Source organism: Rhodotorula paludigena (assembly GCF_050403205.1).
Source record: "Rhodotorula paludigena JCM10292 DNA, Rt_paludigena_JCM10292v1_ctg49, whole genome shotgun sequence".
In the NCBI taxonomy this organism is placed as follows: domain Eukaryota; kingdom Fungi; phylum Basidiomycota; class Microbotryomycetes; order Sporidiobolales; family Sporidiobolaceae; genus Rhodotorula; species Rhodotorula paludigena.
Genome location: NW_027481409.1, coordinates 1 through 27,970, shown reverse-complemented (window position 1 = coordinate 27,970; position 27,970 = coordinate 1). Strand labels below are relative to the sequence as shown.

At 64.9% G+C, this 27,970-nt stretch overlaps 10 protein-coding genes across 10 annotated transcripts; 4 read left to right on the top strand and 6 right to left on the bottom strand.

The window, feature by feature from the left end:
- Positions 1-1,227: 1,227 nt before the first annotated feature.
- JCM10292_005658 (uncharacterized protein) lies at positions 1,228-3,072 on the top strand (the record flags this gene model as incomplete). The annotated part of the gene is made up of 5 exons (XM_076651305.1): positions 1,228-1,316; positions 1,415-1,534; positions 1,601-1,616; positions 1,720-1,811; positions 1,890-3,072. 5 exons carry the CDS (start codon positions 1,228-1,230, stop codon positions 3,070-3,072), a joined length of 1,500 nt encoding a protein of 499 aa, XP_076503099.1.
- Positions 3,073-3,457: 385 nt separating this feature from the next.
- Positions 3,458-7,415, bottom strand: JCM10292_005657 (uncharacterized protein; the record flags this gene model as incomplete). The annotated part of the gene is made up of 16 exons (XM_076651304.1): positions 3,458-3,652; positions 3,967-4,038; positions 4,226-4,291; positions 4,374-4,520; positions 4,612-4,881; positions 4,970-5,075; positions 5,160-5,236; positions 5,340-5,576; positions 5,647-5,744; positions 5,814-5,913; positions 6,002-6,128; positions 6,218-6,334; positions 6,397-6,475; positions 6,562-6,694; positions 6,763-6,853; positions 6,982-7,415. 16 exons carry the CDS (start codon positions 7,413-7,415, stop codon positions 3,458-3,460), a joined length of 2,349 nt encoding a protein of 782 aa, XP_076503098.1.
- Positions 7,416-7,669: 254 nt separating this feature from the next.
- JCM10292_005656 (uncharacterized protein) lies at positions 7,670-9,005 on the top strand (the record flags this gene model as incomplete). The annotated part of the gene is made up of 4 exons (XM_076651303.1): positions 7,670-7,672; positions 7,730-8,108; positions 8,197-8,699; positions 9,000-9,005. 4 exons carry the CDS (start codon positions 7,670-7,672, stop codon positions 9,003-9,005), a joined length of 891 nt encoding a protein of 296 aa, XP_076503097.1.
- A 146-nt stretch (positions 9,006-9,151) lies between these two features.
- JCM10292_005655 (uncharacterized protein) lies at positions 9,152-11,583 on the bottom strand (the record flags this gene model as incomplete). The annotated part of the gene is made up of 9 exons (XM_076651302.1): positions 9,152-9,282; positions 9,396-9,763; positions 9,855-10,124; positions 10,191-10,419; positions 10,499-10,972; positions 11,035-11,107; positions 11,177-11,282; positions 11,347-11,449; positions 11,529-11,583. The coding sequence occupies 9 exons, from the start codon at positions 11,581-11,583 to the stop codon at positions 9,152-9,154; spliced, it is 1,809 nt and encodes a 602-aa protein (XP_076503096.1).
- A 330-nt stretch (positions 11,584-11,913) lies between these two features.
- Positions 11,914-13,486, top strand: JCM10292_005654 (uncharacterized protein; the record flags this gene model as incomplete). Its single annotated transcript, XM_076651301.1, has 4 exons — positions 11,914-12,246; positions 12,324-13,046; positions 13,199-13,348; positions 13,442-13,486. The coding sequence occupies 4 exons, from the start codon at positions 11,914-11,916 to the stop codon at positions 13,484-13,486; spliced, it is 1,251 nt and encodes a 416-aa protein (XP_076503095.1).
- A 293-nt stretch (positions 13,487-13,779) lies between these two features.
- On the bottom strand, positions 13,780-16,524 carry JCM10292_005653 (ferric reductase family protein; the record flags this gene model as incomplete). Its single annotated transcript, XM_076651300.1, has 6 exons — positions 13,780-14,339; positions 14,404-15,472; positions 15,531-15,619; positions 15,677-16,203; positions 16,268-16,345; positions 16,406-16,524. The coding sequence occupies 6 exons, from the start codon at positions 16,522-16,524 to the stop codon at positions 13,780-13,782; spliced, it is 2,442 nt and encodes an 813-aa protein (XP_076503094.1).
- A 407-nt stretch (positions 16,525-16,931) lies between these two features.
- On the bottom strand, positions 16,932-20,471 carry JCM10292_005652 (uncharacterized protein; the record flags this gene model as incomplete). The annotated part of the gene is made up of 8 exons (XM_076651299.1): positions 16,932-17,108; positions 17,178-17,452; positions 17,547-17,805; positions 17,864-18,136; positions 18,195-18,246; positions 18,308-18,387; positions 18,443-18,682; positions 18,744-20,471. The coding sequence occupies 8 exons, from the start codon at positions 20,469-20,471 to the stop codon at positions 16,932-16,934; spliced, it is 3,084 nt and encodes a 1,027-aa protein (XP_076503093.1).
- Positions 20,472-21,070: 599 nt separating this feature from the next.
- JCM10292_005651 (uncharacterized protein) lies at positions 21,071-21,715 on the bottom strand (the record flags this gene model as incomplete). Its single annotated transcript, XM_076651298.1, has 4 exons — positions 21,071-21,152; positions 21,218-21,265; positions 21,327-21,598; positions 21,662-21,715. The coding sequence occupies 4 exons, from the start codon at positions 21,713-21,715 to the stop codon at positions 21,071-21,073; spliced, it is 456 nt and encodes a 151-aa protein (XP_076503092.1).
- Positions 21,716-21,915: 200 nt separating this feature from the next.
- On the bottom strand, positions 21,916-24,125 carry JCM10292_005650 (uncharacterized protein; the record flags this gene model as incomplete). Its single annotated transcript, XM_076651297.1, has 7 exons — positions 21,916-22,125; positions 22,286-22,713; positions 22,796-22,880; positions 22,949-23,041; positions 23,116-23,578; positions 23,903-24,020; positions 24,080-24,125. The coding sequence occupies 7 exons, from the start codon at positions 24,123-24,125 to the stop codon at positions 21,916-21,918; spliced, it is 1,443 nt and encodes a 480-aa protein (XP_076503091.1).
- Positions 24,126-26,541: 2,416 nt separating this feature from the next.
- Positions 26,542-27,877, top strand: JCM10292_005649 (uncharacterized protein; the record flags this gene model as incomplete). Its single annotated transcript, XM_076651296.1, has 2 exons — positions 26,542-27,200; positions 27,270-27,877. Coding segments are annotated over 2 exons (1,267 nt in total), but the record flags the coding sequence as incomplete, so codon positions are not given.
- Positions 27,878-27,970: the final 93 nt, after the last annotated feature.

The following is a 27,970-nucleotide window of genomic DNA, read 5'->3' as shown; positions in this document are numbered from 1 at the left end:
CGGCCATGCCTTGATTTTCGCTGGCTCATCGCGTGGGCTCGAGCGCTCGGCGGCGCTGCAGGATTCAGGAGGACTGCGAAAACTGGCGCGAGCGGAGTATCCGCGAGCGGAGTTTGTCTCGTTCCCTGCGAGATTCTGGAGGCGTGACGGCACGTTCCGGCCTGACACGCGAGACGGCGCGTTCCCGCCTGGCACGTGCCGCCGCCTATGTACAACCCACGGTCGCTCGACGATCGCTTCGGTATCTGGCGAAACCCGTTGCGGTGCGAGCCGGGTGTTGCGGCATGACCTGGCCTGCACCGACGTGTGGGCTTGCTGAAGGACCGATTGCTGCACGGGGCAAGTCTCTTGCGAAGCGTCGGCTCAACGCCGGCCTGACGTTTGCTGGAGCCTGGCACGCTCGACGGCTCGACGATGAAGCCGCAGACTCCAGGAGGGCGGGGGGGCTCTATCTCTTGCCCGCGAACCCAACCTTCCCGTTTCTGCAGCTGCGGCATTTTCACGGCTTGCTTTGCAAATGGCGGCACTCCAAAGATCGGCGCTGCACCTGTCGCGCGCTTGGTCTTGCGAGATTCTGTACAGCACGGTCTATATCTTTCGGTGTCCTGTGCATCGCGGGGTGACTTCGACCCTGCGACGAGATGGACGCTCGCGCGAGAGGCGCGTCCAAACGCGTACAGACTTGCGCATGCTTCGCTGCCAGCAGCGCAAGTTTCGTGGATCGTGGAGCTTGGCACACTGATCGAGACGTGGGCGAGGAACAGACTCGGCTGCTGACCGCTCTGAAACAACCTTAACAAGGTGGGCTGGGGTGGGCTTCCTCGTTTGTGCCTGCGTGCCTTGGTCGGTCTGGAGCTAACTATTTGGAGCCGAGCATTTCGGCAAAGCGCGCTCGCTGCGCTCTCTGGGAAGGCAGGCATGCTTGGGCGAGCCGGTTCGTCGGGTGCAGCAGGGGTCGCTCGTGCGCTGGTCATCGTGGCCAGCTGGCTCACAGCCTCCAACTCTCCTTGAGGCCCGCTCCATCATTCCTCTCCTTCTTACCACCTCCTGCGTCGCTCCTCCGCATCGTCGCCGCGAATTCGTCTGCCGACGCTCTGCCCGCTCGACGCGGCTGGCTCTGTGTGCTCTCGTCTATCGCGTTCCGACATCGTCTGCCGCCTGCTCCCTTGCGCGCACGCTCGCACGCCTCCACATCCTCTTCCTGACGTTCCGCGCACTCCGATCACCATGTCAACGTCCGCTTCGACGACCGCAGCGCCCTCCACGAACACTCCGTCAAAGGCGCCTCGCAGCCAATTCCTCCAGAAGCTTCACAGGTGTGTATCGCTTCGTCAAATGCGCCGGCAGCCCGTTTTTGATTGCTCTCGCGCTGCCGTGCTGTCGTGCTGACTCTGCTCTCTGCTGGATGGTACAGCATCCTGGAGAACCCGCTCGACTCGAATGGCTTGCGCTGGGTCACCGACGACTCGTTCGAGATCAGCTCGAAGGACGCCGTCGCGATCCACGCCCTGAGTCCTGCCTTCGAATTTCACTCGTGCGCGCCTCTTGATCCCGCCCGCCTTTCGACTTGATGCTGACCAGCCACTCCGCCACTCGCCAGTCTGAGCAGCTTCATTGTGAGTTGCCCGCGCGTGTGTGCAAAGAGACGTGCGGAAGAAAACGAGTGCGGGTGAAGCATCGTTGGGTGCGCAAGGCTAACCTTGTTCTGCTCGCGTGCAGCGTCAACTCTCGTACTACTCGTTCCGCCGACTCTCTGACCGTCGTCGCTCGACGGAGCGTCGCAACTCGAACCCGGGCTACATTCTCTTCAGGTGCGTCGGTCGCAGCCGCGTGGGAGGGGCTGACCCTCGTCTGAATCTCGACTGACTCGCTCGTCTGCGTTCGTCCAGCCACCCTTCCGGGTTTTTCGTTCGCGGCGACCCTTCGCAGCTCACGAAGATCATCCGCAAAGCCCGCAACCGTCCTGAGAAGGGTGGGCGGCGCGCGAGTGAGTGCTCGGCGGCATCGGACGAAGGTTTCCCCTCTTCGGCGCCTTACAGCCTTCCGGCCTGGCAACCCAGCGACTACCGCTCGTCGCTCGGTACCGACCGCCCGGTCCTCCAGCTCCCTTCGTTCGGGCAGTCGTTTAACACGTCGCAGCCGCGACACGAGACGACGCAGTGGCGAGCCTACGCGCCCGCGACCGCATCCTGGTTCGACCCGAGTCGCGAGGACGTCGCCGACCGCTACACGACTGCGCCGCGAAGGTCGAGCCTAGGCGAGTTCAAGCTGACGCCGTCGGGGCAGGCAACGTACACGTCGTCGCTCTCGAGCCTGCACGAGGAGCGGCCACGTCTGCGCAAAGCGGCATCGTCGCTGTGCATCCAGACCAGCAGCTCGCTTGCCGCGGTTGGCGAGGACGAGCAGGAGAACCAGGCCCTGTACGACTCGGAGACGGTCCCGCCCACCGGGCCTGGGTTCCGCCCCTCGCCTTACCCGACGCCGACCTTCAGTCCGACGACGAGCACCTTTTTCACGAACGCAACGACAGTTCCGCCGCACGACTACGTTCCGAACGGCGCGACGGCGGCGTACAGCCACCATCAGCCGCACTCGCACCTGACGTACGAGCCGTCGCCCTTTGCGGCATCGTACCAGCCGATCGCACCGCCCGCGCACTCAGGCAAGGACGTTGCATCCGACGCGGGCGCGCACTCGTACCACACGCCTTCGCCGGACAACTCGCCCTTGCAGCAGGTTGTCGGCCTCCCTGCGTTGTCGCAAACCGTCCCGCCGAGCGACCCGGCATCGCACCACGACGTCGACCCGCGGCAGCTTGTGACGAACTCGGGCGTCGTGGGCGCGGCGGACTCGAGCCCGCGCTCGTCGTACGCCCCGCTCCCGACGCTGCAGTCGCGCTTCGGCCTGCCCCCTTCGTCGTCGTACTCGCATCAGCAGCTGCACTCGTCGCAGTACACCACCTCGGGCATGAGCGACGCGTACCGTGCGCCGCAGCACGCCCAGTACTACCCTCCTGCGCTGCCGCACTCGACGACACAGTGGTCGCCTGCTCCGATCCGCACGGCCTACTGACCCGCGCTCCTTGCGCTCCGTCAAGCGCATCTGCACGACCTCCGTATCCTCCATTCCGTACCTCCATTCCGTACCCTCGCTGCCGTGTCTGTTCAGTCCCACCTCACCGGTGTTGTCGTCACCCGTCGTGCCCTATCCGTGTCGTTTTCAACAACCTGGCCTTTGCATCTCTGTACCATCCATCCATCGATTCATCTCGCTGCGCGGCAATACATGGGCACGCCGCTTTCTGCATCTCTTCCGTGCGTCGGGCCAAGCTCGAGTGAGGCAGCGCGAGTTGCAAATGTGGCTGCTGAAAACGACAAGAGGGGGCAGCGTACGACGGAGGTGCTACAACAGGGATTAAGAGAGAGAGCGCAAGTGTCTATAGCGCCGCCGTATGCGTCTACTCTTGCAGAAACATGGCGAGGAACTCGTCGAACGAGTATTGCTTCCCCTCGTCGTCGCCCTCGACGCCGTCATATGCCTCGGCCGCCGAGACCTCGCCCGTCGAGACGTGCGGCGGGAGCCACGTCTGCAGAAACTCGAGCGCCTGCGGCGCGAGCTGCAGCCGTGTCAGGTCGAGGTCGGTCACAAAGTCCTGCGAGACGGCGGCAAAGCCGGTGAGCATGCAGATTCGGGAATGTGTTCGCCAGCAGAGCAGTGCATCGCAGCAAGTTTTGACAGCGGCGGCCCAACGAACACGCACAACGCCGCGATGAGGCAAACGCGGCAGCGAACCGCACGCCGCCTGTGGCGCTTCGCCCGCACCCGAGCAGGTCCACCACGGCCGACCGACGGACCAGATGAGACCAGACCAGGTCCCGTGCAGATGCGCGCTTGGCAGTCCGCCGGGTCGTGCGGACCGACCCACGAAACACGAGGGGGAGGAACCGCAGAGAGAGAGGGACGAACCTTGTTGCCCGCGACCGAGCGGAACAGGCTGCGCAGTTTCGTCGCTGACGGCCGGTCCTCGGCGCGTTCGGTCTGCGCAAGGGGAAGACAGCAGAAAGGCGGTGAGGATCGAGCCGGGCGAGAGCGAAGCCGGAAGCGCGGGGAGGGGTCAAGGGGTCGGTCGGCCGAAGGTCGGTCAGTTTCCTTCGGCCAGATACGATGACCTCGGCCATCTGATATTCGCGCTCAGCCATGATTAGATAGACAGAAGTCAACGCACCATGTACTTGAGGTACGCTTCGAACGTGACGAGCCCGTCCTCATCAAGCTTGACCTCGTCGAGGTTCTGCGAGAGCAGATCCGCATGCAGTGAGCTCACCGTCGCTTCGCGACCTCCGCACACGACAACGTAGAGAGAGGAAACGCACCACCTCGCTGACGCCCAAGCTGCCGAGCACGCCCCCGAGCGCCTCGACCTCGATCCTCCCCTCCGAGTTACGGTCGAACGCGCGGAACGCGCCCTCGAATTCTTCCTTCTGCTCGGGCTTGAGCGTCGACGCTTTGCGCGCCGTCACCTGGTTCGAGCATCGTCGAGCGCGTCAGCGCGCGAGACAGAGAGAGTGTGTGTGTGTGGGAAGAAGGAAAGGCGAGGGCGAGGGCGCGCACCTGATTCTCGACAAAGACGCTCCGCGCCTTGACGGCCCTCTCGAGCGCCTGCACGCGTTCCTCGCACTCGCCGAGCGCGACCCCGCCCGCCTCGGCGCATCTCGCCTCCCCGCCTCCCTCTGCTCCTTCTTCTTCTTCTTCTGCGGGATCGAGCGCGTCGCACGCTTGCGCGGCGGCGAAGGCGCCGGCGAGGCGGGAGAGCGTGTGGTGCAGCGCGGGGAGGCGCGAGGAAGAGAGCGAGAGGGCGAGGCGGCGCTGCTGCTCGAGGGGCTGTCGTCGGCGCAACGTGAAGAAGCATCGTACAAGCCCGTCAGCTGGCGCAGAGGCGTACGGTGGAATACGAGGCGCGACGACGCACGACTTCGACCCGTGACAGGGCGGCGAGGTCCGCCTGCGTCTCTTCGCACTGCGACGAGAGGGCGTCTGCGAGCTGGACGACTTCTTGCCGCGCCTCGTCCTGAATCCTGTGCACGGGGCTCAAGGACCATCAATCCGATGCACACTTCGTCTGCAGCGGGCGGAGAGATCGGGCTGGACGCGGGACGCACCGCCGGATGAAGAGCGCGATGCTCCGACTGCGCTCCCTCTCCGCCTCGACCAGCCTGTCCCACACCTCGGTCACGTCCTGTGTCGCGCAAAACGAGCTACATCAGCTTGAGATCTGCGCCCAACGAGACGCGCACAGAAAATGCGCATTCCGAGCGCAACATTGAGCGACCGTAACGCACCTCGACCCTGAGCCCAACCTCGGGCTCGTACCCCCTCAGCCCGTACGTCTCGAGTTTGACCCGGACATTCCCGAGCAATTCCTGCGTCTCGAGACGCTCGCGCACCCACGCGGGGCGGAGCGTGCGGCGGTAGGTGTGCAGCGCGGCGCGGAGCGCGAGGAGGGACGGGTAGGAGGTGGAGGGGAGGGGAGGGGCGCGGGACCAGGAGGTGAGGTGAGAGGTGAGCGCTGCGAGGAGCTGCGCATGAGGGGGTTCCCAGAGGTCAGGCGAGGAGAATGGGGCGAAGTTGGGAAGGGAGAGAGCGCACGGCCTGCACGCGCGCCTCGTAGTCGTTGACGGCGAGCATCATGTCGCTCATCTGCTCGACAAAGCGCGAGATGACCTTGGCCTCAGTCTCGGCTTGCGCTGCGTACCGACGTGTCACTCTACGATCAGCTTGCGCTCTCGAAGGAGGGTTGGATGGGAGAGACGCACCGCGCGACGAGAAGGCGTGGAAGAACTGGGCGACGTAGGTCATGATGGACCGCTCGTCGGGCCTGCGCGCGCTGCACACGTCCTCGACCTCGAGCAGGGGCTGTGCGCACGCTCGTTGCATGGATCAGCGAACCCGCGTCATGTTTGAGAATGCAGATGCGCTAAAAAAGCCGAGCTGGGAGACGCACGGGGATCCCGAGATGCTCGTCGGCGATGCGGAACGCCGTCGCGAGGTTCTGCGGCGCCGCGCCGGCGTCCTTGCGCAGCGAGGCATAGTCGAGCAGGTCGGGCCGGTGGCGGTGTATGAGCGCGCAGCTGTGCGATCCGACGCGTGGACGCCATCAGCCCGCAGCCCTCCACAGGACGGACGGGAGAGAAAAGGGTGCAGAGAGCTGGAGACGCACAAGGCGAGGCCGTCCTTCCAGCTCGCGTGGAAGTCTTGCACGTCGACCTCGTCGTACGGCGCGGTGCGGCGCTGCGCCCAGAGGAGGAGACCCTCCTTGGCGTTGCTCCCTTCCTCGCTGCGCTCGAGAAGTCGAGTCAGCTGGCTCGAAGGTCAGACCAGGCGAGAGGGCGAGTGCACTTGATGTCGGCGATCGAGAAGCGCAGGACGAGCGACCAGATCATGCCGAGGATGAGCTTGCGGTTCCCGTCCACAACGTCTGTGCGACGCTCGATTGGTCTGATCAGCTCGTTGCCTGATCGAGGCGGGACGAGCCGAACCAGCTAGCGCAAGAGAGGGACGCACCCTCGGGCCCGATGTTGGTGAGGTGCACCATCTCGCGGATGCGCTTGAGCGCCTTTCCGGCGTTCTCCATCTTCTGAACCCTGAGCACAGGCTGCTGGTTGTACCGCCCGAGCTGCTCGCCCGTGAGCGCTTCCTGTCGTTGCCGTCCCTTCGTCAGCGAGAGCGGTATCAGAAGAGAGGAAGAGGGGTCCCTGAACGCACGACGAGCTGGATGAGGCGGGTGCCGTCGCTGAATTCGCGGCCGAGGTCGGTCACGGGCGGGTGGCCGAGCGGGTCGAGGCGCGCGTTGATCCTGCGGGAGTCGAGTGCGGCACGCGGAAGTGGTGGCAGGGTCAGTCCGGCGCGTTTCGCCCATCGTCATACTGCCTCTGACGTGTCGGCGGGACCACGCGAGACAGCGAATGGAGAGCTGCGACGGACCACTTGCAGAAGGTGCGCTCCTGGACATCCTCGAAAGTGCGCTCGTGGGAGAGTGCGGTGGTGGGGGCGGCATCGTGCGCGGCAAAGGGGGCGTGGGTGAACTCTCCCCAGGGGGTGGCGGGGCTGTTGAGGATCGAGTTTGTGCGCTTGAGGAGGGGCTCGCGGTGGTGGTGGCGGAGGGACGCGAGGGGTTCGTGCGGGTGGGACGCGAGCGAGTTGAGGTTGAGCTGTGCGAGGGACGAGAGCGAGTTGGCCGAGCGGTGCGACGGTCGCGTGCGCTGCCCTGCCCCTGCCTGCTCCTTGGAGGGCGAGGCGGGCCGCGACGACGACGACGCGAGCGTGGTTGAACGATGCGGCGAGGAGGGAGCGAGGGGCGCAGAGGGCGCGTAGTAGGCGCTGAGCGGGCGACGCCGGGGACTCGCAGGCGCGTCCATGCAGAGCACACTCGCGTTCACAGGGCAGCACGGCGAGGAACGACCCGGCAGCAAGCCGCCGCGAGCACCGCCTCGTCCCTCTTTGCCCGCGACGCTACCCTGCTTCCGCTCACCCGTCGCTCGTTCCAGGCTGCAGACTCGTGTGCTAGACTCCCGTAGACTCACTCCCTGCTCGCTGCTGCCCCCGCTGCCTCTTGTGCTCGCTCGTCTCCTGTCCTTGCTCTCCCGCTTCTGCTCGCTTGCACTCGCGTGTCATGGTGCGCACTCGAGACCACGATCACCTACGAGGGCCACTTACTAGACACCCTCGCCAGACCCCTGCGCTCCCCGTCGAGCTCGTGCACCACATCTGCACCCTCGCCCTCGCCTCCTCCCCCTCCCCACGCCTGCACCGGCCCACCGCAGCGCACCCCGCACGCTACGCGCTCCTCGGCCCCTTCTCGCGCGTGTCCCACACCTGGCGCGCGGCCACACTCCCGCTCCTGTACCGCCACGTCGCGCTCGCTACTGCCGCACGACTCGACGCCTTCGTAGACTCGCTCGAGAAGACCGACGGAGCGCAGCACGTGCGCACTCTGCGAATCGACGGCGCGGCGTTGCAGGGCTGGGAGTGCATCTTGTCCATTTGCCCACGGCTCAACACGCTCGTCGTGGCCGGGACTGACGAGGCAGCCATCGCTCCGCTGCCAGAGGGTCACGGCGAGTCGCCTTCTTTCCCTCGCGTGCCCTGCTCTCAGACCTGACACCCTCTGCTGTCGTGCTTGCGGACTCGATCGTACAGGCATCACCCGCCTGACCTACCTCCGCCCCGCCCCGCTCGACCCCCTCGCCTTCTACTCCCTCCACCTGACGCACCTCACTCTCACCCTCCCCGCCTTCGCCGCCCTCCTCTGCACCCTCAGCACCACATCCTCGACCGACGGCGCCACCCCCGCCGCAGCAGCTGCGGTGGTCGCGCTCCTCCGCCCCGTGCGCTTCCTCCTCCTCGTCGGGGACTGGCCCCCCGGCCCTCGGTCCGCTCTCCCCGCTCTCGCCGCTCCGCTCCCCCTCCTCCTCCTCCTCCCCTCGCTCGTCGCCCTGGGCGCCTCGATCCCCGCCCTCCCACTCGTGCGCGCCCTGCACCCACCCGCCGCCCGCATCGCATGGCACGTCCCCTGGCAGCCCTTTGTCGACTATCTCTCGCCCTGGCGCGCATTCCCCTCCTCCCCCCGCCGCGGAGGGGGGATCGAGACGCTCGTGCTCGAGCCGCTCGGGTTTGACCCGCCGGGGCACTTTTGGGACGAGGTAAGCGCGAGGGTCGGGAGGGACCCGACGCTGAGGGGGGTGAGGAGGGTGTATCTGGGGAGGGAGTGGGGAGGGCTGGTGCGAGGGCGAGGGGCGGAGGGGGGAGGGGAGGTGGAGGTGTGGCGTGCGAGTGGGGAGGGGGAGGGAGGGGAACGGGAGCGCGTCGAGGTGAGGTTCTTGGAGGACGACGACGGGGAGGGCGAGGACGAGCGGCTGCCGAGCGACTTCAGGGCCTGGTGCGTTGCGCAGACAAACGCGGTAGGCGACGAAGCAGACATGGAAGCTAGAACGGATCCGCAGACGTAGACTCGCCTTACGAAAACTGCATCGACCCGCTTCTCGCGTCTCGAGCGCTCTCTCGCACCCCTCTCGCAGCGCAAACTGTCAAGCGCAAAGGCGTGCAACTGTCACACCGTCTCGTCGTCGCGTACCCCCCTACAGCGCCGCCCCCATCAGCCCGTCTTCTGCTTCTTCTTCTTGGGCTTTTCGTCCTCGCTCGCGACGCCACCGTCGTCGCTCCCCTCCGAGTCGGAGCTCGCGCTCCCGCCGTCCGAGTCCGAGTCGGCCTCGAAGTCCTCGTCGACTGTTGCGCGCGCAGCACGCACGCACGAACGGAGAGCGTCAGCACGCCGCACTCCCGCGAAGGCGAACGAGCAAACGATTTTCGGTAAGGGAAGGGAGAAAACGGGGACGCACCCTCCGAGTCTTCGTCGTCGTCCTCGTGCATCGCCGCGCCCTTGAGATCGGGCATCCGCGCGCCCTTGCCCCTCCTCCCCGCGCCGCGGCGCCCCCCGTCCTCGCTGTCATCCTCTCCATCGACACTCATCGCATCGTCGTCGTCGTCGCTGCTCGCGCCGCCCGCCGCGCCCAGCGCCTCTGCCTCTGCGGCCGCGAGCTCGTCCATCTCGTTCTTGAGCTTGATCTTTTTCAGCTCGAGAAAGTCGGTAATGTTGCTCAGCTCTTCCTTGGACAGGGCGCTGAAGACGAGCGGCTGGCCCGAGGACGAGTCTTTGAGGCGGATCGAGAGGTCGAACGTGCGTGCGGAGGGGAGCGCGCCGCCGACGCTGTGTGAGGGCAGGGGAGGGGAGGGGAGGGGAAGGGAGCGAGAGTTAACACGAGCAGGTAAAGAGGGAAAGGACGAGCGGGACGACGCACCGCGCGAGGACGACGGCCGAGATCTCGGAGAACGAGACGAGCGTCGGCTGCTTCGAGATGAACAAGAGCTGCTTCTCGAGAAAGTAGAGCTGGCCCTCGTTGGCCTTGAGGTTGCACTTGACGGCGGCCTGCCCGTCGTGCGACTGGAACGACCCGGGCGTCGTCACCTTTTTCTGCGTCACGTGCCGCAGGATGATCGACACGACTTCGTGCGCCGGGTCGTCGTAGTGCTTCTGCAGGCCGTCGTTGAACTTGGTGCGGTTCGTCTCGCTGTGTGTCGGCAAGCCCGTCAGTCAGCTCCGAGCCCGAGGGAGAGAGAGACGGGTGCGCGCGCACTCGTCAATGTTGAGGTCGAGTTCCATCATTTCCTCGCGCATAAACTGCATGACGAGATACGGGTAGCGGGTCTGGCCCTGGCGGATCGGCGGGTCGATGTTGACGACGAGCTGCGAGTGGATGTCGTCGGGCTTGGGCAGGAGGAACAGCCGCTGCACTTGGGTGTAGGCGACGCGGTAGTCGTACGTCTTGCCCTTGAGCCGCATAAAGTCGCCGTAGATGTCGATGTCTGCGGGCGCGCAGCATGCGGGGCGGCGGTCAGTCCAGGATGCGGGAAACAGAGAGTGAGACCCGGGCCCAGCACGCACCGAAGCGACCGCGCGGCGTCGTGCACAGGACCTCGGGGAAGGTGCACATGGCCTCTCCCGAGATTTCGCCAATCGCCGCCTTTTCCTTGACGGCCTCGTGGAACGCAATCGCGGCCGCCTCGCCCTCCTCGTCGTCCTCGTCGTCGTCGTCTTCGTCGTCGTCGTCGTCGCTGGCGTTCTCGCCCTTGACGCCCTCTGCGCGGGCCTTCGCCTTGTCGCCCTTTTTCTTCATGCCGCGCGCCGAGCCGGGGATGTAGAGGCGCATCTCGCTGACCTCGTCCGGCTGCTGCTTGAGGCGCTTCTTGCGCGAGACGGCGTCCTCGCCGCCGTCGGCGCCCGAGCCCGAGGGTGCGGCGGCGAGGGCCGAGCCAAACTCGAGCGCGACTTCGGCTTTGGTGATGGACGTGTTTTGGACGAGCGAGAGCGGGATGGTGAAGCTGGGCTTGCCCGCGACGAGGAAGGCGAGGTCGTCGGCTGCGCGTGGGATTGGATTGGGTGAGCTTGGCAAAGAGGGAGCGGGCGGGGAAGCGACGCACCCTGCACCTCTGCGACGCCCCAGTTCCACCCCCTGAGACTGATGTCCTTGGTCTCGATCGTCATGTTGTAGTACTGCGGGTGCGTGCGTGCGTCAGCGTGCAGCAGTCGGAGGTGCGCGCGAGAGGGAGGGGGAAGACGGACCTGCTTGCAGAGGTTGGAGAGGCGCTCAAAGTCCTCCTTGACAAAGCCGTCAAAGGTGGTGCGCTTCTTGGCGGTGGCGATGCGCATCTGGTAGTTGCGTGCGACGCTGTAGATGTCGCGTGCGTCAGCGTGTACGTGCAGGGGCGAGTGGAGGGAGGGGGGGTGCGGACCGGATCCACTCGATGCGCTTGATGTCGCTGCCGGGGACGGTGACGACGGCCTCTGTCTCGTCGGAGCTCTTCCATCCCAAGCCCGAGGGAGCGATGCGGAGCTCTGCGTGGGTGCGCGGGGGCGGGCGGAAAGTGAGCAGAGACGCGTGAGGACGCGACGGGGAGGAGGAGCGAGGACGCACTGCCGCTGGTGGGGGCGAGGCCGTGGTAGATGGACTCGAACTGCGCGGTGGCCATGGCTCACTCTGCAGATGCACTGCTCGAGTGCGTGAGAGAGCGAGACGGGAGCGCGCAGAGACGAGCAGCGATGCGATGAGGAGAGACGCGACGGGCAACGAGGTGGCGGCGAGTGTCCCCTCGGAGTGAGCGTGGGTGCAGTGCACCGTGGACAGTACAGTGTCACAGACGGTGTGCACTTGCTCGCAGCTCTTTCTGTGCGACTCTTGTGCGCCGTGACTGAGCCCCACCTCGCCTCTCGTGTGTCCGCTGACGACGCTTCTCTCGCTCCTTTGCTCTCTCTGCGCACCTCGTGCTCACATCTGAGTCCACCCACTGCACACTCCAGCCATGCCCGACCCGCTCGACCCCGCCGCCCTCTGCACCCTCGCGCCCTCGCTCGTCGCGCCAGACTGCTCGCTCGCTTCCCCCGCCCACGCCCTCGCCCTCGTCGTGCACGCAGTCCACTCGGCCCTCGAGTTCCGCCTCGTCGACCCCGCCCCGCCCCCGCCACCTGCCGAGAGCACCGACGAGCCCGCGACCCCGAACCGCCTCCCCGACAGCTGGCCTGCTCCCGGCGCAGAGCTCAAGTTCCGCTACAAGCACGCCCAGTCCAGCCTCGACTACGTCGTCTCGGTCGTACAGCTCGGAGACCGCCTCCTCGTCGCAGGCGCAGCAGTCGACGTCCGTCCCTCTCCCTCTCCCTTCCTTCCTTCCGCGTGCCCAGTCAGACTCACCTCCGCATTCCCTCCCGCGAGCAGAACCCGCAAAAGTCGAGCTCGTTCGACCTCGTCGTCGCAGACTATTTCTCCCGCTCGTCCTTCCCCTGCCCCGCCTCGTCCCTCTCGCCCTCGACCGGCACGCCCTTCTCGGCGCCGCACCGCCTCAAGGACTTTGTCTCGTTGTACCGCATCAACGTACTCCAGCGCCTCATCCCCGGACTCCACAAGGACGGCTACGACGAGCTCCCCGCGTCCGCGTCCTCGTCTTCGTCCTCGGGTGCGGCTTCTGGATCCGGATCAGGCGCCGGTGCAGGCAGGCGCGGCCCGCCCTACCTCCCCGACCGTGGCGGGCCCATGGGCATGTTCCCGCCCTCGCCCTCGAATCCCGACCGTCGACCGAGCAACGACCCGCTCGCGATTCCCGGTTCGGGCAACCGCGGAGGCGCGTTCGGCCCGCTCGCAGAGGTCGGGAGGCGCGACTTGGACCCGCTTGGGGGGATGGGGGGCACGTTCGGGCTCGGAGGGCTTGGAGGGAGAGGCGGGTTTGGGGGAGGGCTCGGGGGAGGGGGGGACGACGGAGGCGGGATGGTGATGGGGCCGGACCACCCGCTCTTCCGCGAGCGCTTTGGGCCCGGAGGGATCGGTGGAGGCGTGGGAGGCGTGGGCGGAGGGGGGATGGACGGGAGGAGATGGGGAGGGGACGGGTTCCTCCCGCCGATGGGCGCACCACCAGGTGCGAGGTTTGACCCCGTGGGACCGACCGTGCGTCTCTCCTCTCTTTCTATCTCTCTCTCTCTTTCGTCCACCTCCTCCTTCCCCTTTCCGGGCACACAAACACCGGCTCGCTGGACCAGAGAGCACCGTCGATCCTCGTGCATACTGACCCCCTTCCTCGCCCCTTTCCTCCCGCGCAGAACGGCCCCCCGTCGGGCGAGCTCGGCGGCCCCAACGCCGGCGGCGGGCCTTTCCGCCCCGGCCAGCCGCAGCCTCCTCCAGGCGGCGGCGGTGGGGCGTTTGGTGGCGCAGGAGGGCCGGGCGCGAGGCAGGTGCATCCGGATCTCGAGGTGCGTCGCCGCGCGACTCCTCTTCTGCGGCTCTGAGCGCCGTGGCCACTCGGGCGGTACAGCACGCTGATGCAATTTGGGTTGGCCGCACAGCGCCCGGGGACGAACAGCGAGTGGCAGAACAGCATGTTTGGCTGAAACAAGGGTCGCAGAAGATTCCTCGTCCGCCCCTCGTCCTTTTTCCCATCGCGCGGTCCGTCGCTCGTACAGGTTTGTAGCCGTTTCCACTCGCCTTCTCTTCTTCTAGTGTAACGATCTGCGCAAGGCTTCCTACCTTTTCCTCGCGGGCGCTTTAACGCACGAGCGAGAAGGATCAACGGAGAGGGAAGGCCGAACAGCGATCAACTAGGCGAGTCTCTATACACACCCCGAACGACAAACGACCAGAATCTCTACACTCGACCAAGACCCCTGGATGCCCGACCCTACGATCACCACACGACGGCCTCCTCACTATACACGAGCCTGCACGCCTCCCACCTCTTCTCCTTGCCGCTCCTTCTCCTCCTCCCGCCGCCTCCCACGCCGAGACGAGACCGGACGGCCTCGCGCGTCGAGTCGCACAGCGCTGCCGGCCCGCACGACACGACGAGGAGCTCTTCTTCTCCTTCTTCTTCTTCTTCTTGCGCGGCGAGGGCGTCGAGAAAAGAGCCGATGTCGGGCCGGCCGGAGGCGGGGTGCGTCGTGACGGTGCAGAACTCGGATGGGAGGTGCGACACGAGCGAGTCGAGCTGGGCGAGGGCTGGGTCGCGTGCCGGAGAGGAGGAGGAGGAGGAGGAGGAGGGGGCGGTGATGTAGATGTGGAGGTCGAGGAATGGCTCGCTTGACCGGGGGAGGAGGGAAGGGTCCGCGGGAGAAGGAGAGGAAGGAGGAGACGAGCGCGGCGAGAGCGCGGGGGCGAGAGAAGGGATGCGCTGCTGCACGAATGAGGGCGCGGCGATGAGGAGGCGGTAGAGGCGGTACAGGTATGGGATAATAAGCGCGACCGTCTCTGTGTGCGGCATCTCGTCAGTCCCGGTCCAGAAGCAGAAGCGAGGAAAGTTTGAACGACGCACCCGGCTCGCGCACCGTCCACACGACCGTGACCTTCTCACACCTCACCTCGCCGCACTCTCTGAGCACGCGGACGCCGAGGTCGGCAAGCTGGCTCGTAACCATCGCGAGACCGCTCCCGCCTGCGACGAGCAGCGCGTGGCGGTACGTCGCGCACGGGTGTGACGACGACGCCGCGCCGTATGGCCCTTCTACGGCTATACGCAAGCCCGGGCCGACAGCCAACGGGGTGGTCCCGTCCTCCTCGGCTGCCTGTGCCGAGGCTGACAGGACGAGCGGGTCGTCCGCTGCGGACGACGGAATCGCAGAGGGCGAGACGTGCAGCGACTCGGCGAGCGAGCGCGTGAAGCCGGAGTAGCGCTTGACGAGAAGCTCGAACGACGCGGGTGACGCGTGCTCGTCCCACGGGTGCGGCTCGAACGGCGCCTCTGCGGCGGTCATAGCGGAGGAAGAGGAAGGAGTGAGCAAAGGAGGGAGGATGGGCGCGAGATCGTCGAGCCGCGTCGACTTGCTCGCCGGCGACTCCAGCAGGCTCGACTCTGCCGAGTCGGGCTCGAGTGACGGGTCGGGCACGCCGAGCGGCCATGCGATCGAGAAGGGGTGACTCTCCCAGGCGCGATGCCCCGGCGAGAAGCACGAGATGTAGACGAACGCGCCCGGGCCGCCGCGGAGGGACGACCAGGGCGAGGAAGGCGTGATGCGCAGGCGGACAAAGTCGTTGCTTGCGCCAAGGAGGACGCCGTCTGCAGCAAACAGCGGGTTGCGCCGAGGAGACGGGTCGGCGTCTGCGGGACGAGGCGTGCGCAAGAGCGTGCGTCCGAGCGGCGTGTTGTGCCACAGCACGAGCGCACGTCGTGCAACGCGGTCGAAGGCCCACAGGCCAACGGTGAGATGACACAGCTGGAGGTACTCCTCGCTCGCGCCACGACCGCCGAGGAAGAAGATGTGGAAGTAGGCGCCGACGATCCAGGCGAGCGCGGCGACGATGTGGCCGACGAGGAAGAGCTCGTAGGCGATCTGGCGTAGCCGGCGCCATGCCATAAAGCACAGGATCCACCCGCCGAAGAAGGCCTGTCGAGTGACGGATTGGTCAAGGGTGATCTAGCAGGAACCACCCGAATATACATACCACCCAGCCCAGTACCAGATATCGCTTGTCGAACAGCGACGTGATGCGCCATTCGTTGATCTCAAGGTGGATGATCGAGTAGAGCAACACTGCGTCGGGGATGGTCAGCGTTGGCTGAGCGAGACCGCCGATGCTGCAGAACGCACTGTGCACAAACACGTTTGCGTACGTGATCCTCGCAACCCAGCGGTGGTAGATCTGGAGCGTGCCAAAGTCGGCCCCCGTCATCCAGGTTATAGGCGAGTTGCGCGCCGCGAGGAGGAAGACGAGCGGCGTCGAACCAAGCGCCATGACGCCCGTGCGGTCGGCGATATGGCGGAGTATGGGTCGCCAGTGCGGTGTTGGCTCGGGGTAGAAGCCGTTCGGCCACGGGAGGTCGTAGCCGGAGAAGGCAACAATCGCGGTCGCGACGGCGTAGAGCGAGAGGAGCAGGACATCCGGCCTCAGCGGGACCTGCACGGTCGTCCATCTCGCTAAGGCGCTTTTGCATGGCAGAGGGGACCGCGCAAAGAGAACGTTCGTGCCGGCGAGTGGCGCGAGCGTCCAGTGTTTGGTGTAGAGGGTGTGGACATCGCGCAGAAAGGGTGGCAACCGGCGGACAAGTCGCGGAGATGTGAGGCGGCGGATTAAGCCGAGTACTAGGATGACGGCGACAGCCTTCCAGAGGAATCGACTGCGATGCAAGAGGCAAAGGTCAACTCTTGGCGAAGCGGAATGGCAGCTTGGAATGGGCTTACTTGAACCAGCGGGCGGGGATGAATGAGTTGTACAGGAAGCTGATGTACGAGCGAATGAGCAGCGCTCGTCGTTCAGGACTGCAGTCCACGAGATCAGCGCATTCTCCGGCACCTGAGGAGAAGGGCGAGAGGGCGCACTCGGGAGATCCGGCATGCAGCTTGACGAACGCCTCGCTGACGCTCCACGACGCGGGCAGTGCCAACGCAGCCTCGATCGTGTCCGGCCAGGGCTCAGGATGCGCGGGCCACAGCGGCATGGCTGGAGGATCCGCGGACCGAACGGACGATGGCTCGAGGGGCACACGCGCAGCGGGAGGGCGGGAGGGCGTGCGCAGTGCGCCGCAAGAGTTATCGACGACGCCGACCGGGTCTTGATCACCGCCGGAAGATGTGAAGGAAGAGCGAGAAGAAGAGCGAGGAGTCGGTCGATCACAGAGATGGGAACGGGCGGCTCTCGAAAGTGGCGCACGGGAGCGAGGGAAGCCATGCAATGCAGGTCCAACGATGTTATACAACAGAGGAAGCGATGCGACAGATGACCCGGAAGAAACCCATAAGAACGAAAGCAAAAAGGGGGTGCCGGCACAGGAAAGCGGAAGCAAGGAGGGAATAGATCTATGGGGCGAAAAGCACGCGCTTGTAGAGAAAAAAGGGGAGAGAACATCTAGCCAAGAGACCATTCCGAAGAGAGTTCCTCGTACGAGGTGAAGACGGTCGGCGAAGTGCAGTCGACCTTGGTGTGCGACTTCTTCGTCATGAGGCCCATCACGTCCGGGTTGTACTTGGGGAAGATGGTCACGGTCGAGTTGGGCTTGGCCATCATGAAGGACGCGAGCTTGCCCTACGAGAGGGATGATGCGTGAGCAAGAAGCGCGCTGGGCAGCGGAAGCGATGGAGGAGGCAGACGCACGAAGCCCGAGTCCTGCGTCGCGACGAGCATGTCGGCCTTGGCGAGGATCCAGTCCTCGACGACTGCGTTCATGACGCCGTCGACGTGTCCGCTCTTCTGATGCACGTGTTGAGGGACCATGTCGGTAGTGACGAGCTTGCTCCCGAGCACGCGCTGCGCATCCTGCTTGAGGTGCGCCGAGTCGGTGACGAGGTAGAAGACGACGCGTTGATCCTTGCGCGCGTATGTTTCGCCAAGCTCGCGAGCGCAGCGGAAGAACGAGACGTGGCGCTTGACTGCGAGCGAGTTGGGATAAGCGACGGTCTTCTCATTCGGAGCGCCCAAGCGCATTCTGCAAAGCCAACGAATGCAGCGGAGAGACTGACGCACCCGTGTTGACCTTGTCGTACTCGGCGTCTCGCATGCTCTGGTCACCCGTCCGGATGTGGATGCCGACCGAGAAGACGGTCGGGAGCGCAAGCACCGACGTGTACTGCGTGATGAGGTCAAGCGCCGGCAGCTTGGGCTTGAAGAGGTACTCGCTGATGCAGGCGAAGGCGGTGTTGGGCTCAAGGCCAAGGCGGTTGAGGCTCTTCTGGAGGTGCTTGTACTTGAACGAGCGGTAGATCATGCCGCGGTTCGTGTAGAACTGCGCAGTTCGGAAAGCTGGTCAGCAAGTGTCGCTGGTGGACAGTCGCGCAACACACCTTGATCCACGGCGACTGGTACGCGAGGTCGCGCATCTCGAAACCGGGGGTCGGCTTGCGCCCGCGCTTCGGGTTCCAGCTGACGGTACCGAACGTCGCATCGACCGAGAGGCGGTCGAAGTGGATGATATCGAGCTCGGCAGCTTTACTCGCGAGCTGCTTCTGACCGAGGACGGGGTGCCGATCGGCGGTGTAAGTCGAGTGCGACCAGTCGATATGGGGCGAGTCGAACACGACGTCGATAGGCACAGGCGACTGCCACTCGGCGAGGAACTGCGGGAGAAAGTAATTTCAGGAAGCTGCGCAAAAGAGAGAGAAGGTCGCAACGTACGGCTCGCTGGGTGAGCAGGCCGAAGAAGAAGGTCGAGGTCATGCCGAGAAGACTGTACGACGAACGTGTCTGTCAGCACCAGTTTTCGACTTGTGTCGAACCGCGAAACGCACCGGTCGCCGAGGCCACCGCAGTTGATGCCCGTCTCGCAGTGGTACGAGATGAACTTCGGCTCGCGCGTCCCGTCAAGCATCTGCAACAGACAGTCCCGTCAGTACTGAGCAGGCGCCAAGCACGGGAGAACGCACCTCGGCGTGCATCTTCTGGTAGTCCTCGAGCCACTTGCCGCCCCTGCACTTGCCCGCGTGGCCCTCTTGCGCCTGCACAATGAGGTCGGACCACTTCTCGCGGTTGCCGCGGTCGAAAACCGGCGGTTCGCCTAGCGAAGCGAGCTCGGACGAAGGACCCGATTCTTGGCCAAGGCCGACGCCGTGACCGGTCGGAAGCATGTGGAGGTGCTGAATCCAGTCGCGAAGCATGCGCTCCTCCTATGTCGGGCGGACTCGAGTCAGTATCCGAACGGTAAGCAGCGATGTTCTCGGAACGCACCGGCTTGAGCTTGTCGAGGAGGCGCTGAAGCGAAGGATCGGCAGGGGGCGCCGGCCACTGATACGCGCGCCACTCGGGTTCCTCCTCGAAGAAGCGCTTCTTGCCATCGGCGTGCATCTTGGCGAGCTTCTTCTTTGACGGCACCTTGACCTTGAGGTTGGTGAGCTCCGGGTCGTCCACCTCGGTGTGGTCATCGGCGGCGAGGACGAAGTTAGCGCCGTAGAGGTAGCGGCGGGGCGTGACACCGAGCGGGAGCAGGTGCTTGTAGCGCGAGGCATCTTTCTGCTTGGCGCTGGCCACCTTCTTCTTGGCCTGCGCGACAGCCTTCTCGACGGCAGCCTGCGCCTTGGCCTCGGCCTCGGGAGACGTGGCCACGACCTTCTCCATCACCTTGGGCTTCTTGACCTTGACCTCCTGTACGGCTGGCGCCGCGGGCTGCTCCGGCCGGGTCGCTGCCTTCTCCTGCTCGCGCTCGAGCTTCTCCGCCTCGAGCTTCTCGGCCAGCTCCTTGGCCTCGCGCTCGTCGTCCTTCGCCGCCTGCTGTACGACGGCGTCGAGGCCAGCCTGCTCGTCCTCGGGCGCGTCGGGCGCGTCGAGCGCCGACTCGTCCTTCGCATCGGCAGGATCCGCGACGAACGGCAGCGGCGCCTCCTTCTCCTCGGGCGCCGGGTTTTTCTGCACCTGCTCGACGGGATAGAGCTTCGGCTGAGCCGGCTTCGGCTCCTCGACGCCAAGCGGGTCCTCCTTGCGCTGTTCCGGCTCCTGCACCGGCTTGTGCGCGACAGCCTGCGCGAAGTGCGGCCGGACGACCTGTGCTGCCGGCTCGTCCTCAATTACCTGCTCCTCGGGCCCTGCGTCCTCGATGACCTCGGCAGCGGGCGCCGGCTTCTGCTCCCGCGCTGCGGCCGCATGCGCCGCTGCAGCCGCATGCCGCGAGCCCGCCTCGCCATGCTTCAGCGCCTCGCCGTCGCGCATGTCCTCGAGCACTGCGCCGTAGTCGATTGGTGACGCGCTATCGGCGTCTTCTGCAGAGGACGAGAAGCGGCTCATGGCCGCAGCCTTGAGCGCCTCGATCGACCCCATCTGCTTGAGCGCGTCGAGGCGCTCTGTCCGCCATTCGTTCCACCGCTCGAGTCGCTCGTCGTGGCTGCGTGTCGCAAACATGGCGAGCGCGAAGGCGCACACGAGAGAGAGGATGATGGCGCGTCGGGGACTCAGGGTGAGCCAGCGCGTGCCGGCGCCTGGCCCATGCCGCGTTGCGGGGTGCGGGCGCATGAGTGAGGGTGATCGAGGGTACTGGAGAGGCTGCGCATCGAGGACGGAATTGGGGAGGTAGCGATGCGGGACGACGCGAAGGAGGAGGGACTGGGTAAGGGAAGGGGGAGTCGTCGCTGCCGGCGCGTGAAAGTAGTCGTCCCGCTTCGGTAGCGGCAGAGGATCGGGTCGCAGGTGCTGAGGCGACTTTGTCGGCGAGCTCGCGCCGGACAAGGAAGTCGGGATAACGGTCGAAAGCGAGTTGGTGCGGATCCGCGCAGGCGGGCGATTCTCGCGCTCGCTCGCGTACGAGCTCGCGCTCGAGCTGGTTCCTGCCTCCGGGAAGATGCCGAGTCCAGCTCGTGCGGCGCCGTTCACGCGACTGCCCTGCATGGCATTGGCGATGTCGACGTTGGCGAAGGGACGCGTTGCAGCGGCGGAAGCACCGTCAACGGTGACCCAGGGCGCGCTCATGTACGCTTCGCACGTGCAGAGCGCAAGTGTGGACCTGCCAGCGCGAAGAGAAAGCGCCGGCGGGGACGCGTCGAGCGTGAGCGAGGCGCACCACGCGGACGAAGACGAGAAAGGCGCACCAGAGGCGGAGCTACTGCGACGTGAGTGCCGGTGCAGCTTTTCGCTCTGCGTGCAGCCAACGCGCGAGACTTTGAGGAGCTTCGACTGCCTCCGCGCAGAAGCGGCAAGCGAAGGCGAGACTTTTGCGTGAGAGAGACGCGTCTCGTCGCGTCTGGTGCGCATGCCAGCAAGACAATCACCCCCGATCAGCGTGTGCCGGGTCCCCACCACACCAGTCAGAGTGCACCGCACGCGAGTCTTCCTGCTCGAGTGCTCGCCGAATGCCTGTCGCTGCGGGTGGGTCCTCCAAGGATGAGGAAATGCGGGTGATAATGCAATGCACGGCGTCTGAGTGTCTGTAAGAGCGAAGTATGGCGGCCTCGAGAGGATATGTACGAAAGATATATGGCGAGCATGGAATGGAGGTCTAGGAGAAACACATTCTAACGTGTTGAAAGCAAGTCGCGAGGCGTCGAGGTCGCCCACGAATACTGGGGCCATCAGAGCATGTCCTTGCAGCCGAGGACCACTAGTACGACAATGACGGCGACGATGGCGCCGCACAAGCACATCAGGAAGACGCTGTACAGAGACAAGACGGTGAGCGGAACTGCGGCAGCCTCGCGAGGACGCGGATCCACCCTTACCGTTTCCGCGTTAGTCGCGGGTCCTCCTTCATAGCCATAACGCCCGTCCTGGTGCACAAGTCGAACGTCAGCCTCGCAAGAGCGCAAGTGAAAGGACCCGAAAACGCACCCGCCGATGTCGACGACCTCGTGCTTGGGCCCTCGCCCGGGCTGTTCCCGCTTCTGCAGCACCGCTGGCCCCTGCTGCGCGTGCACGTACTGCCCCCGCCCGTCGACCGGTCTCCCTGCAGCCGCGTGCGGCCCCCTCGCCCCGGGTCCTCCGAACCGAGCGGCGACACCGTCCACTCGCTCACTCGACGCGGCGGGGCTCGACTGGCCAGAATAGGACGCCGTCTGAGACCACGTCGTGACGGATGGCGGGGCCTGCAGGCTGTCGTAGGACTGCGAGCGCGCAGCGAGCGTCTGTCAACACCGAGGAGATGAGCTCGAGGGAGAGGGGCCTACGCTGGGAGACGACAGCTGCTGTGGTCGGTAGGGTCGTGGCTGGTCGTACGACATGCGAGCGGTGCGAAGCGGGCGCGAAAGTGAAGGAGCGGAAGTGACAACAACGCATCGAGCTCTCGACCGATGTCGGCAGAATCCGTCCCTCTCCCGCAAGAGCTTCTTGCACTCTCATACTATTCAGAAGACGAAGCTTGCTGTGTAGTATGACAGTGGGAAGGAGGAGGAATCTATAGCTGCGGTCTAGCGAGTACGTTCTACAGTGCCAGCACGACAATTGCGACTGCCACGATGCCACCGAGGCCGAGGAGGCTCGTGCGAATGGCGCTTGCATCGCCCGAATAGCCTTCAAGGTAAGCGGTATTGTTCCCGTAGTTCGTGCGTAGCCACTCTTCGATGGTGGCGTTGAATCGGTCGCGAGAGCCAACGTAGCGGAAGTCGGCGAGTACCTCTGCCGTGCCATTTCCCTACAGTCACAGGTGCGCGTGACAGTTCCGTGTCGACGGGGATAGCGAGATGGAGGTGAGGTCAAGGAGAGGCAGGAAGATGGGCGAGGCGTGCAGGGAAACGAGCAAGCAAAGTCAGAATCGGCGCAGATCTTGCGATACGCAAGCGTTAGAAACGTACCTTCTTGAGGTAGTTGAACAGGCTGACAGCCTTGAGGTTCGGGAACGCCGCCGCCGTCTCGTTGCCAACCATCTGCACAAGCCATGTCGCCTTGACAGCGAGCTCGTCGTCGCTCCGCGGGTACGGCGGATCGGCGAGAGACGGCCGGGTGCGGTTCAGGTTGGGCATCGGCGGCGAGATGTCCGTGTCGCCCGCCTGGGTGTAGTACGGCGAGTTGACCGGGATCTCATAGTAGTACGGCGCGGACGTCTCGGCGATCACGACCGAGTAAGCGCGCGAGAGGCCGAGCGGGTTGCGCGAGGACGAAGTGGGCGAGACGAGGTTGTAGAACGGGCGGAAAGAGTCGCGGAAGAGGTCGTTCTCGGGAAGAGCGTTCAACGAGCGGTAGGGTCCGAAGGAGTAGAGCGAAAGCCCGACAAGGTCGACATCTGAGCGGTGCGAGAGATCAGATGAGATCTCAGTCGGCGACGTTGCATGGGCCGTCGCGTAACGAAGAAACGACAAACGCACACTCCTCGCCCGGCCAGTAGGGCTGGTACGCCTGAATATCATTGGAGTCTCCGTTCCAGACGTTCGGCGCCCAGAGCATGTAAGTCTAGGCGGAGGAACCGGAACAGTCAGCTTCAGCCGCGGAATGGACCGACGGGATTTGCTGAAGCGCACCTCGTTCGTCACAGCGCGAATTGCATTCGTGACGGACCGCCACGTCGACACGTAGTCTTCTGGCTGCAAGCCATAATCCATCCATCCTCCGTTCTGCAGGATCAAAAGCAGTGTCAGCGCGAGCAACAACGGAAAAGGCCTCAGGAGAGGACGGCTGTACCACGCACCATCTCGTAGCAGAAGCGCAGCCAGATCGGCACGCCCTGCTCGTTGACGTCCCGCACTTTCTCCGCAAGGGCATCCGTCATCTCCTGCGTCCACTGGTTCATCCGCCCGTGGAACAGCACGGCAGGGGCATACACAGCCTTGACGTCTCCGTCGGCAACGCGGCGCATCTCGCCGAGGTGCCAGTCGGCCTGGCGGAACTCGTACTCGTCCGGCCAGACGTTCCAGTAGTCGCCCCAGACAGCGGGGCTCTTGCCCAGCGCGCGGATCACGTCGGTCGGCTCGTACTGGCTGCCCCACTGCGTGAGGAAGCCCAGCGAGATGCCGTTTGACTGCATGGCGTTTCCTGGGAGGCGTGGCGCATCGCGGGTGGTGAAGTCGGACGAGGACTGGGCGGCTGCGAAGGGCAGCAAGAGGGCCAGTGCAGTGGAGGCGAGGACGGAGGCGGTGCTGGCGAGGGCCGAACTGCCGCAGCGCTTATGGGAGGGGCGCATGGCAGGGCGAGACCGGCTCGCTAGCGCGTGTGCGCGGGTTATATAGAGAGAGAAAGAAGCAGGGGGAGCAGAAAGAGAGGCAGGTTTGTGGAGGCGAAAGCAGATGGACTTGGCGATGCTCGAATTGCACTATGCTGTAAACGGATCTACAACACGCAATCCACGGAGGCCGGGGATAACCACTGGAATCGATATCCCCATTGAGCCATCTCATCCTCCATTTCGACCTTTCTGCGCACGCAAGTCGCTTGCGGCGTCAGTTCCGCAAACAAGCAGGAAGGAGGGGGCGACGCACAGTCTGGAGGTGAGCCTCGCTAGTCCACGCGACTCGAGATTGACACGGCCGGCGTCGAAAGGCACGGCAATGAACGTCGAGTGGTTAATTGGCGAGGGCTCGAAGGTGCGCAAGGTCGCTATGGGAAGTGTGAGGTCAGCTCGAAGGGCGGAGGAGTCAGCGGGCTGAGAGACGTACAGTAGAGGTCGATGACCTGGTTGTTGACCTTGAGCATGTTGTACATGGCCGAGCAGTCGAACAGGAAGACGAAGGCGAAGACGAGCGAGAACAAGCGGCGACCTGTGGAACAAGCGAGGTCAGCCGAGCCTGTCGAAGTGAACATGCACAAGAGCTCACCGAGTCGAAAGGCGAAGAAAGGAAGGGACGCCTGCACCAGAGGCAGACTCGGTGGCACGATGAAAGCCTGTTCGTCCAATCCGGTTAGCTGGCAGAGAGAGGACTACGGACGAAGGGACTTACCGGACTACTGGTGGTGCACAGCCAGGTCGTCCTAGTGGTTGTACAGCATCGACTGTGGGAACGAGAGAGCGAGTCAGTCGACAAAGACGAGGAGAAACAGAGGAGGAGAGAAAGCGCACGAGGCAGAGGCCGAAGCAAGCGAGAGTGGCGGCGAGGACGGAGGGCAGAGAACGAAGAGCGCAGACAGAGGCAGAACGAGGCGAAGGATGTACACGAGGGAGGAGAAGGAAGCAGAGAGGGAGAGAGCGGTGCGCGCGCGAAGTCATCCGCTTCGCCTGTCCCCACTTCAGGGGAAGCAGCTGCGCGAGAGCGGCAGATCGAAGCGCATCGCCAGCTCCACAGGGCAGCGGAGGACGAGAGGCTCGGTCAGACACGCTGTTCAGTCCATCTGCGCGTCCAGAACCCACCCAGCATCCCCTACGAGCGTCTGTGCGCGCTCTACGCGTCTTTCGAGCGCGTTTGCTGCAATGGCACCGTCGGCGGACGCGCCAGGCCAATCCACGTCAGCGGTGATCGATTGCGCCGGACCTCCTCGGAGTGATGTCCCTCGACTCTGTATGTCGCCACAAGCTCGAGCATGGTCGGTAGGATGCCGTAGCAAGCAGGGGAAGGGGTCAAGCTAGCGGGGAAGCTGCCACCGCGAGTGCGACGAGCGAAAGAAGGGGCAGAGCAGGAAGTTGTCGCGCCGACCGCGAGTTGCGAAGCGAGCATTGAGCGAGACGTCATGAGCAATCTCAGCACGAGCAGGAGCATTGTGTCCATGTTTGCGCGAGCACGAGCACGACGTTACAGCAAGGGAAGCCAGCCACTTGACGTGCTCCCGGTCACTCGCGTCCACGGGGGATCCCCCGAATGCAGGACCTTGCAGTGCAGCCAGCAGATGCCAATACCGAAGCTGTACAAGTCGCGTCTGGAACTGACGGGAGTGCAGCTGATCAGTACGCGCTAGTTGCATTCCGAGGAGAGCGAGGGACGCACCACATCGAGACAAGGAGACACTCGTCCACCGCCAAATCTCTCCTGCCGAAGATCTGCTGAGCACACCCGAGTTGTCATTCCTGCGCCTGTTGCTGCGTCGAGGGTAAAGGACCGAGTGGACGCACCCACAGTGTCACAGTCGTGCTCGGCGGCACGTTGCAATTTCGATGCCGAAGTCATCGTTGTTGGCATGCTGCGAGCCCATCGCCAAGCCAAGACGCGGTTGCACGTAACTCGCGGCCTCATGACGCTTCCAGAGGGTACCCTCGCGCAGCTCGACATGCTCGCGACGAGCAGGCGCTCCCTCTGCGCACACGGGCGGGAAAGGCGGATCAAATGGCTGGTCAGCATGTAGAACTGCTTGACGAGGAGGCTTGCGCGCCATCGAGGGCGGATATACAACCTGCAAAGCGACAAGGACGCCAGTCGAGAGCGAGAGCAAGTCAGCTCGTGTTCGATATCGCCGCTCTCCATCCCCTCGAAATCCGCCCTGTGTCACCCGTGAGTTGCACTCACGATCGCTGCGCGGGCGAGCCCTTCCTGCGCCTGTCCTCCCTCCCCATCTAGCGCAAGTAGCCCGGTTGCCTGCATCGGCGAGTCGTGGTCTGCAGCTCCTGCAGAAGGCTCAGCGCCCGTGTCGGCAGCGCCAGCAGACCCGTCTGCCTCGGTCCGCGAGCCCTGATCACCCCTCGCACGCGTGTATGTCGAGGCATCTGAGAGCGGGTGAGGTGGCGGGACGGGAGGGGCGGCGTGAACCACTGCCTCTTCGAGGCGGTGCGAGCGTGCACGACAGTGTGCCTGCATAGCACACGACGTCTTGCGCGCAGCGTCGCGCGCTCAGCGGCCGAGGGAGAAGAGCGAGGCGGCGAAACAGACGCAGACCCCGCGCCCTCTGTCCGCCCGCGGATTCGCCGGACAGGAGGCTCCGGGTCTCCTCCTCTCGCGCCTCGCATCCGCCTGCCTGGTAGTTGGGAAGGGCACCTGAAGGGTCTCTAGTGCTCCAGGTGCGTCGAACAGAGCTCGAGAATCCCCGGGAAAGCCCACAGCAGGCGCGATCTGGCGGGGGCGGACGGGGCAGCGCTTACTCCGCTCCCCGGGCCGACCCCGCGCCCCAGAGTGCGCGCTGCCTTGCCTGCATCCGCCTCTCTCGCCCTCACCTCGCTGCGTTAGACTGCAGAAGAGCACGCAGCTGACTTTGCTGCATGTCTCCCAGCGCCTTGAGTGGCGCCGGCATGGTCTCAAGCGTCGGCGGTCGCCCGCTCTTCCTCGGCGATGAAGACGACGAGGACGAAGATGCGCTTCACCCTCGTGCAGCTGGGCCCCCTGTGGCTGGCACAAGCGCTCGTCCCTCCTCCTCGACTGCTCTGCCTCAGCTCAGTGTTCAGGGGAGCGTTGCTGCACCTGCATCCTCGCCTTCTCAACTCGGCAAGAAACCACCATCGGATCACTCCAGATCCTTCGACAATGCCGCCTCGCAGGGTCTCTACGACGACTTCCTCGCTCTCGACCGAACCATCACGCCTCTCCCTCTTGCCCCACCCCCGACGCACCTCCTCGCCCTCCTCCCGCAAGCGGTTCCGCTCCTGTCCCTCGGCAACTTTGTGCAGCTTGTCGCCTCCGACACGGCCGTCCCGCTCGTCCCCGAGCTGTCAGGCTCACCTGGCCAGTCTCTCCTCCAGCGCCGCATCGACCTCGCGCGTCTCGGCGAGGCGCCGTTTCGCGAAGGGCTGTCAGGAGGTGTCGAGCGGTACCAGATTGCGCTGGAGGACCTTTCGCCGAGAGGTCGCGCTGAGCTGCAGGAGCGCATGGAGCGCACAGAGCTCACCGGCGAGGTCACGGTGCCGACATGGAATGCTGCAACGTGCGTTTCATCCCCGCGGTGGTGGTTGCCCTTGCACATAGCTGACGAGCTGGCCGTCCCCGTGTACAGCAACTCGTTCAACTCGCTTTCCCACACTCTCCCGTTCCTCAACCGGCTCAACCCGGGCGACGCCGTCATCCAAGCCTCTAAGCACCACCCGAGCCGGTATCACACCGCCATGATATACCACACTCGCTCGTCGCTCGCTCGCCTCCTCGCATCTTCGGCATCGGAGTCAGCTGTACCCCTCGGTCCGGAGTTGTCCATCAGCCCCATTCGCTCGCTCCTCGGCGGCCTTGAGACCCTCCCCTTCCTCGCGACGAAACGGCGCTTCCGCATCCCCTCTTGTGCCGTTGGTGCAGCCGTGCCGCGCATCGGCGACACGCTCGCGTGGATCGAGATGCTTCAGCTCGTACAGCCGAGCGGCAACACGAAGGGCCGCAATTCGTACACGATCGGCCTTGTCAGGCAGAACACTGGCGCAGGTGTTATCGCTCCTTCGGCCCTCCTCGCATCTTGGCCTGCCGCATTCGGACCACCGTGTGATGAGTCGCGCGCTCTTCTCGAAGACTTTCTCGCCGCGACCGAGGAGATCAATCATCTTGCGGGCGAGATGGTGGCGGCATTTCTCGAGCTGGGTCTCCTGCCAGAGGAAAAGCAGTCATCCACCTTTCAGCGTACGTTTGAGTGTCACTGCCTTCAACCGCTTGCATTACTGACCCTTGCTGCTGCGTGAGCAGATCATCGGCGCGGGAGTCCTACCGGCGGGA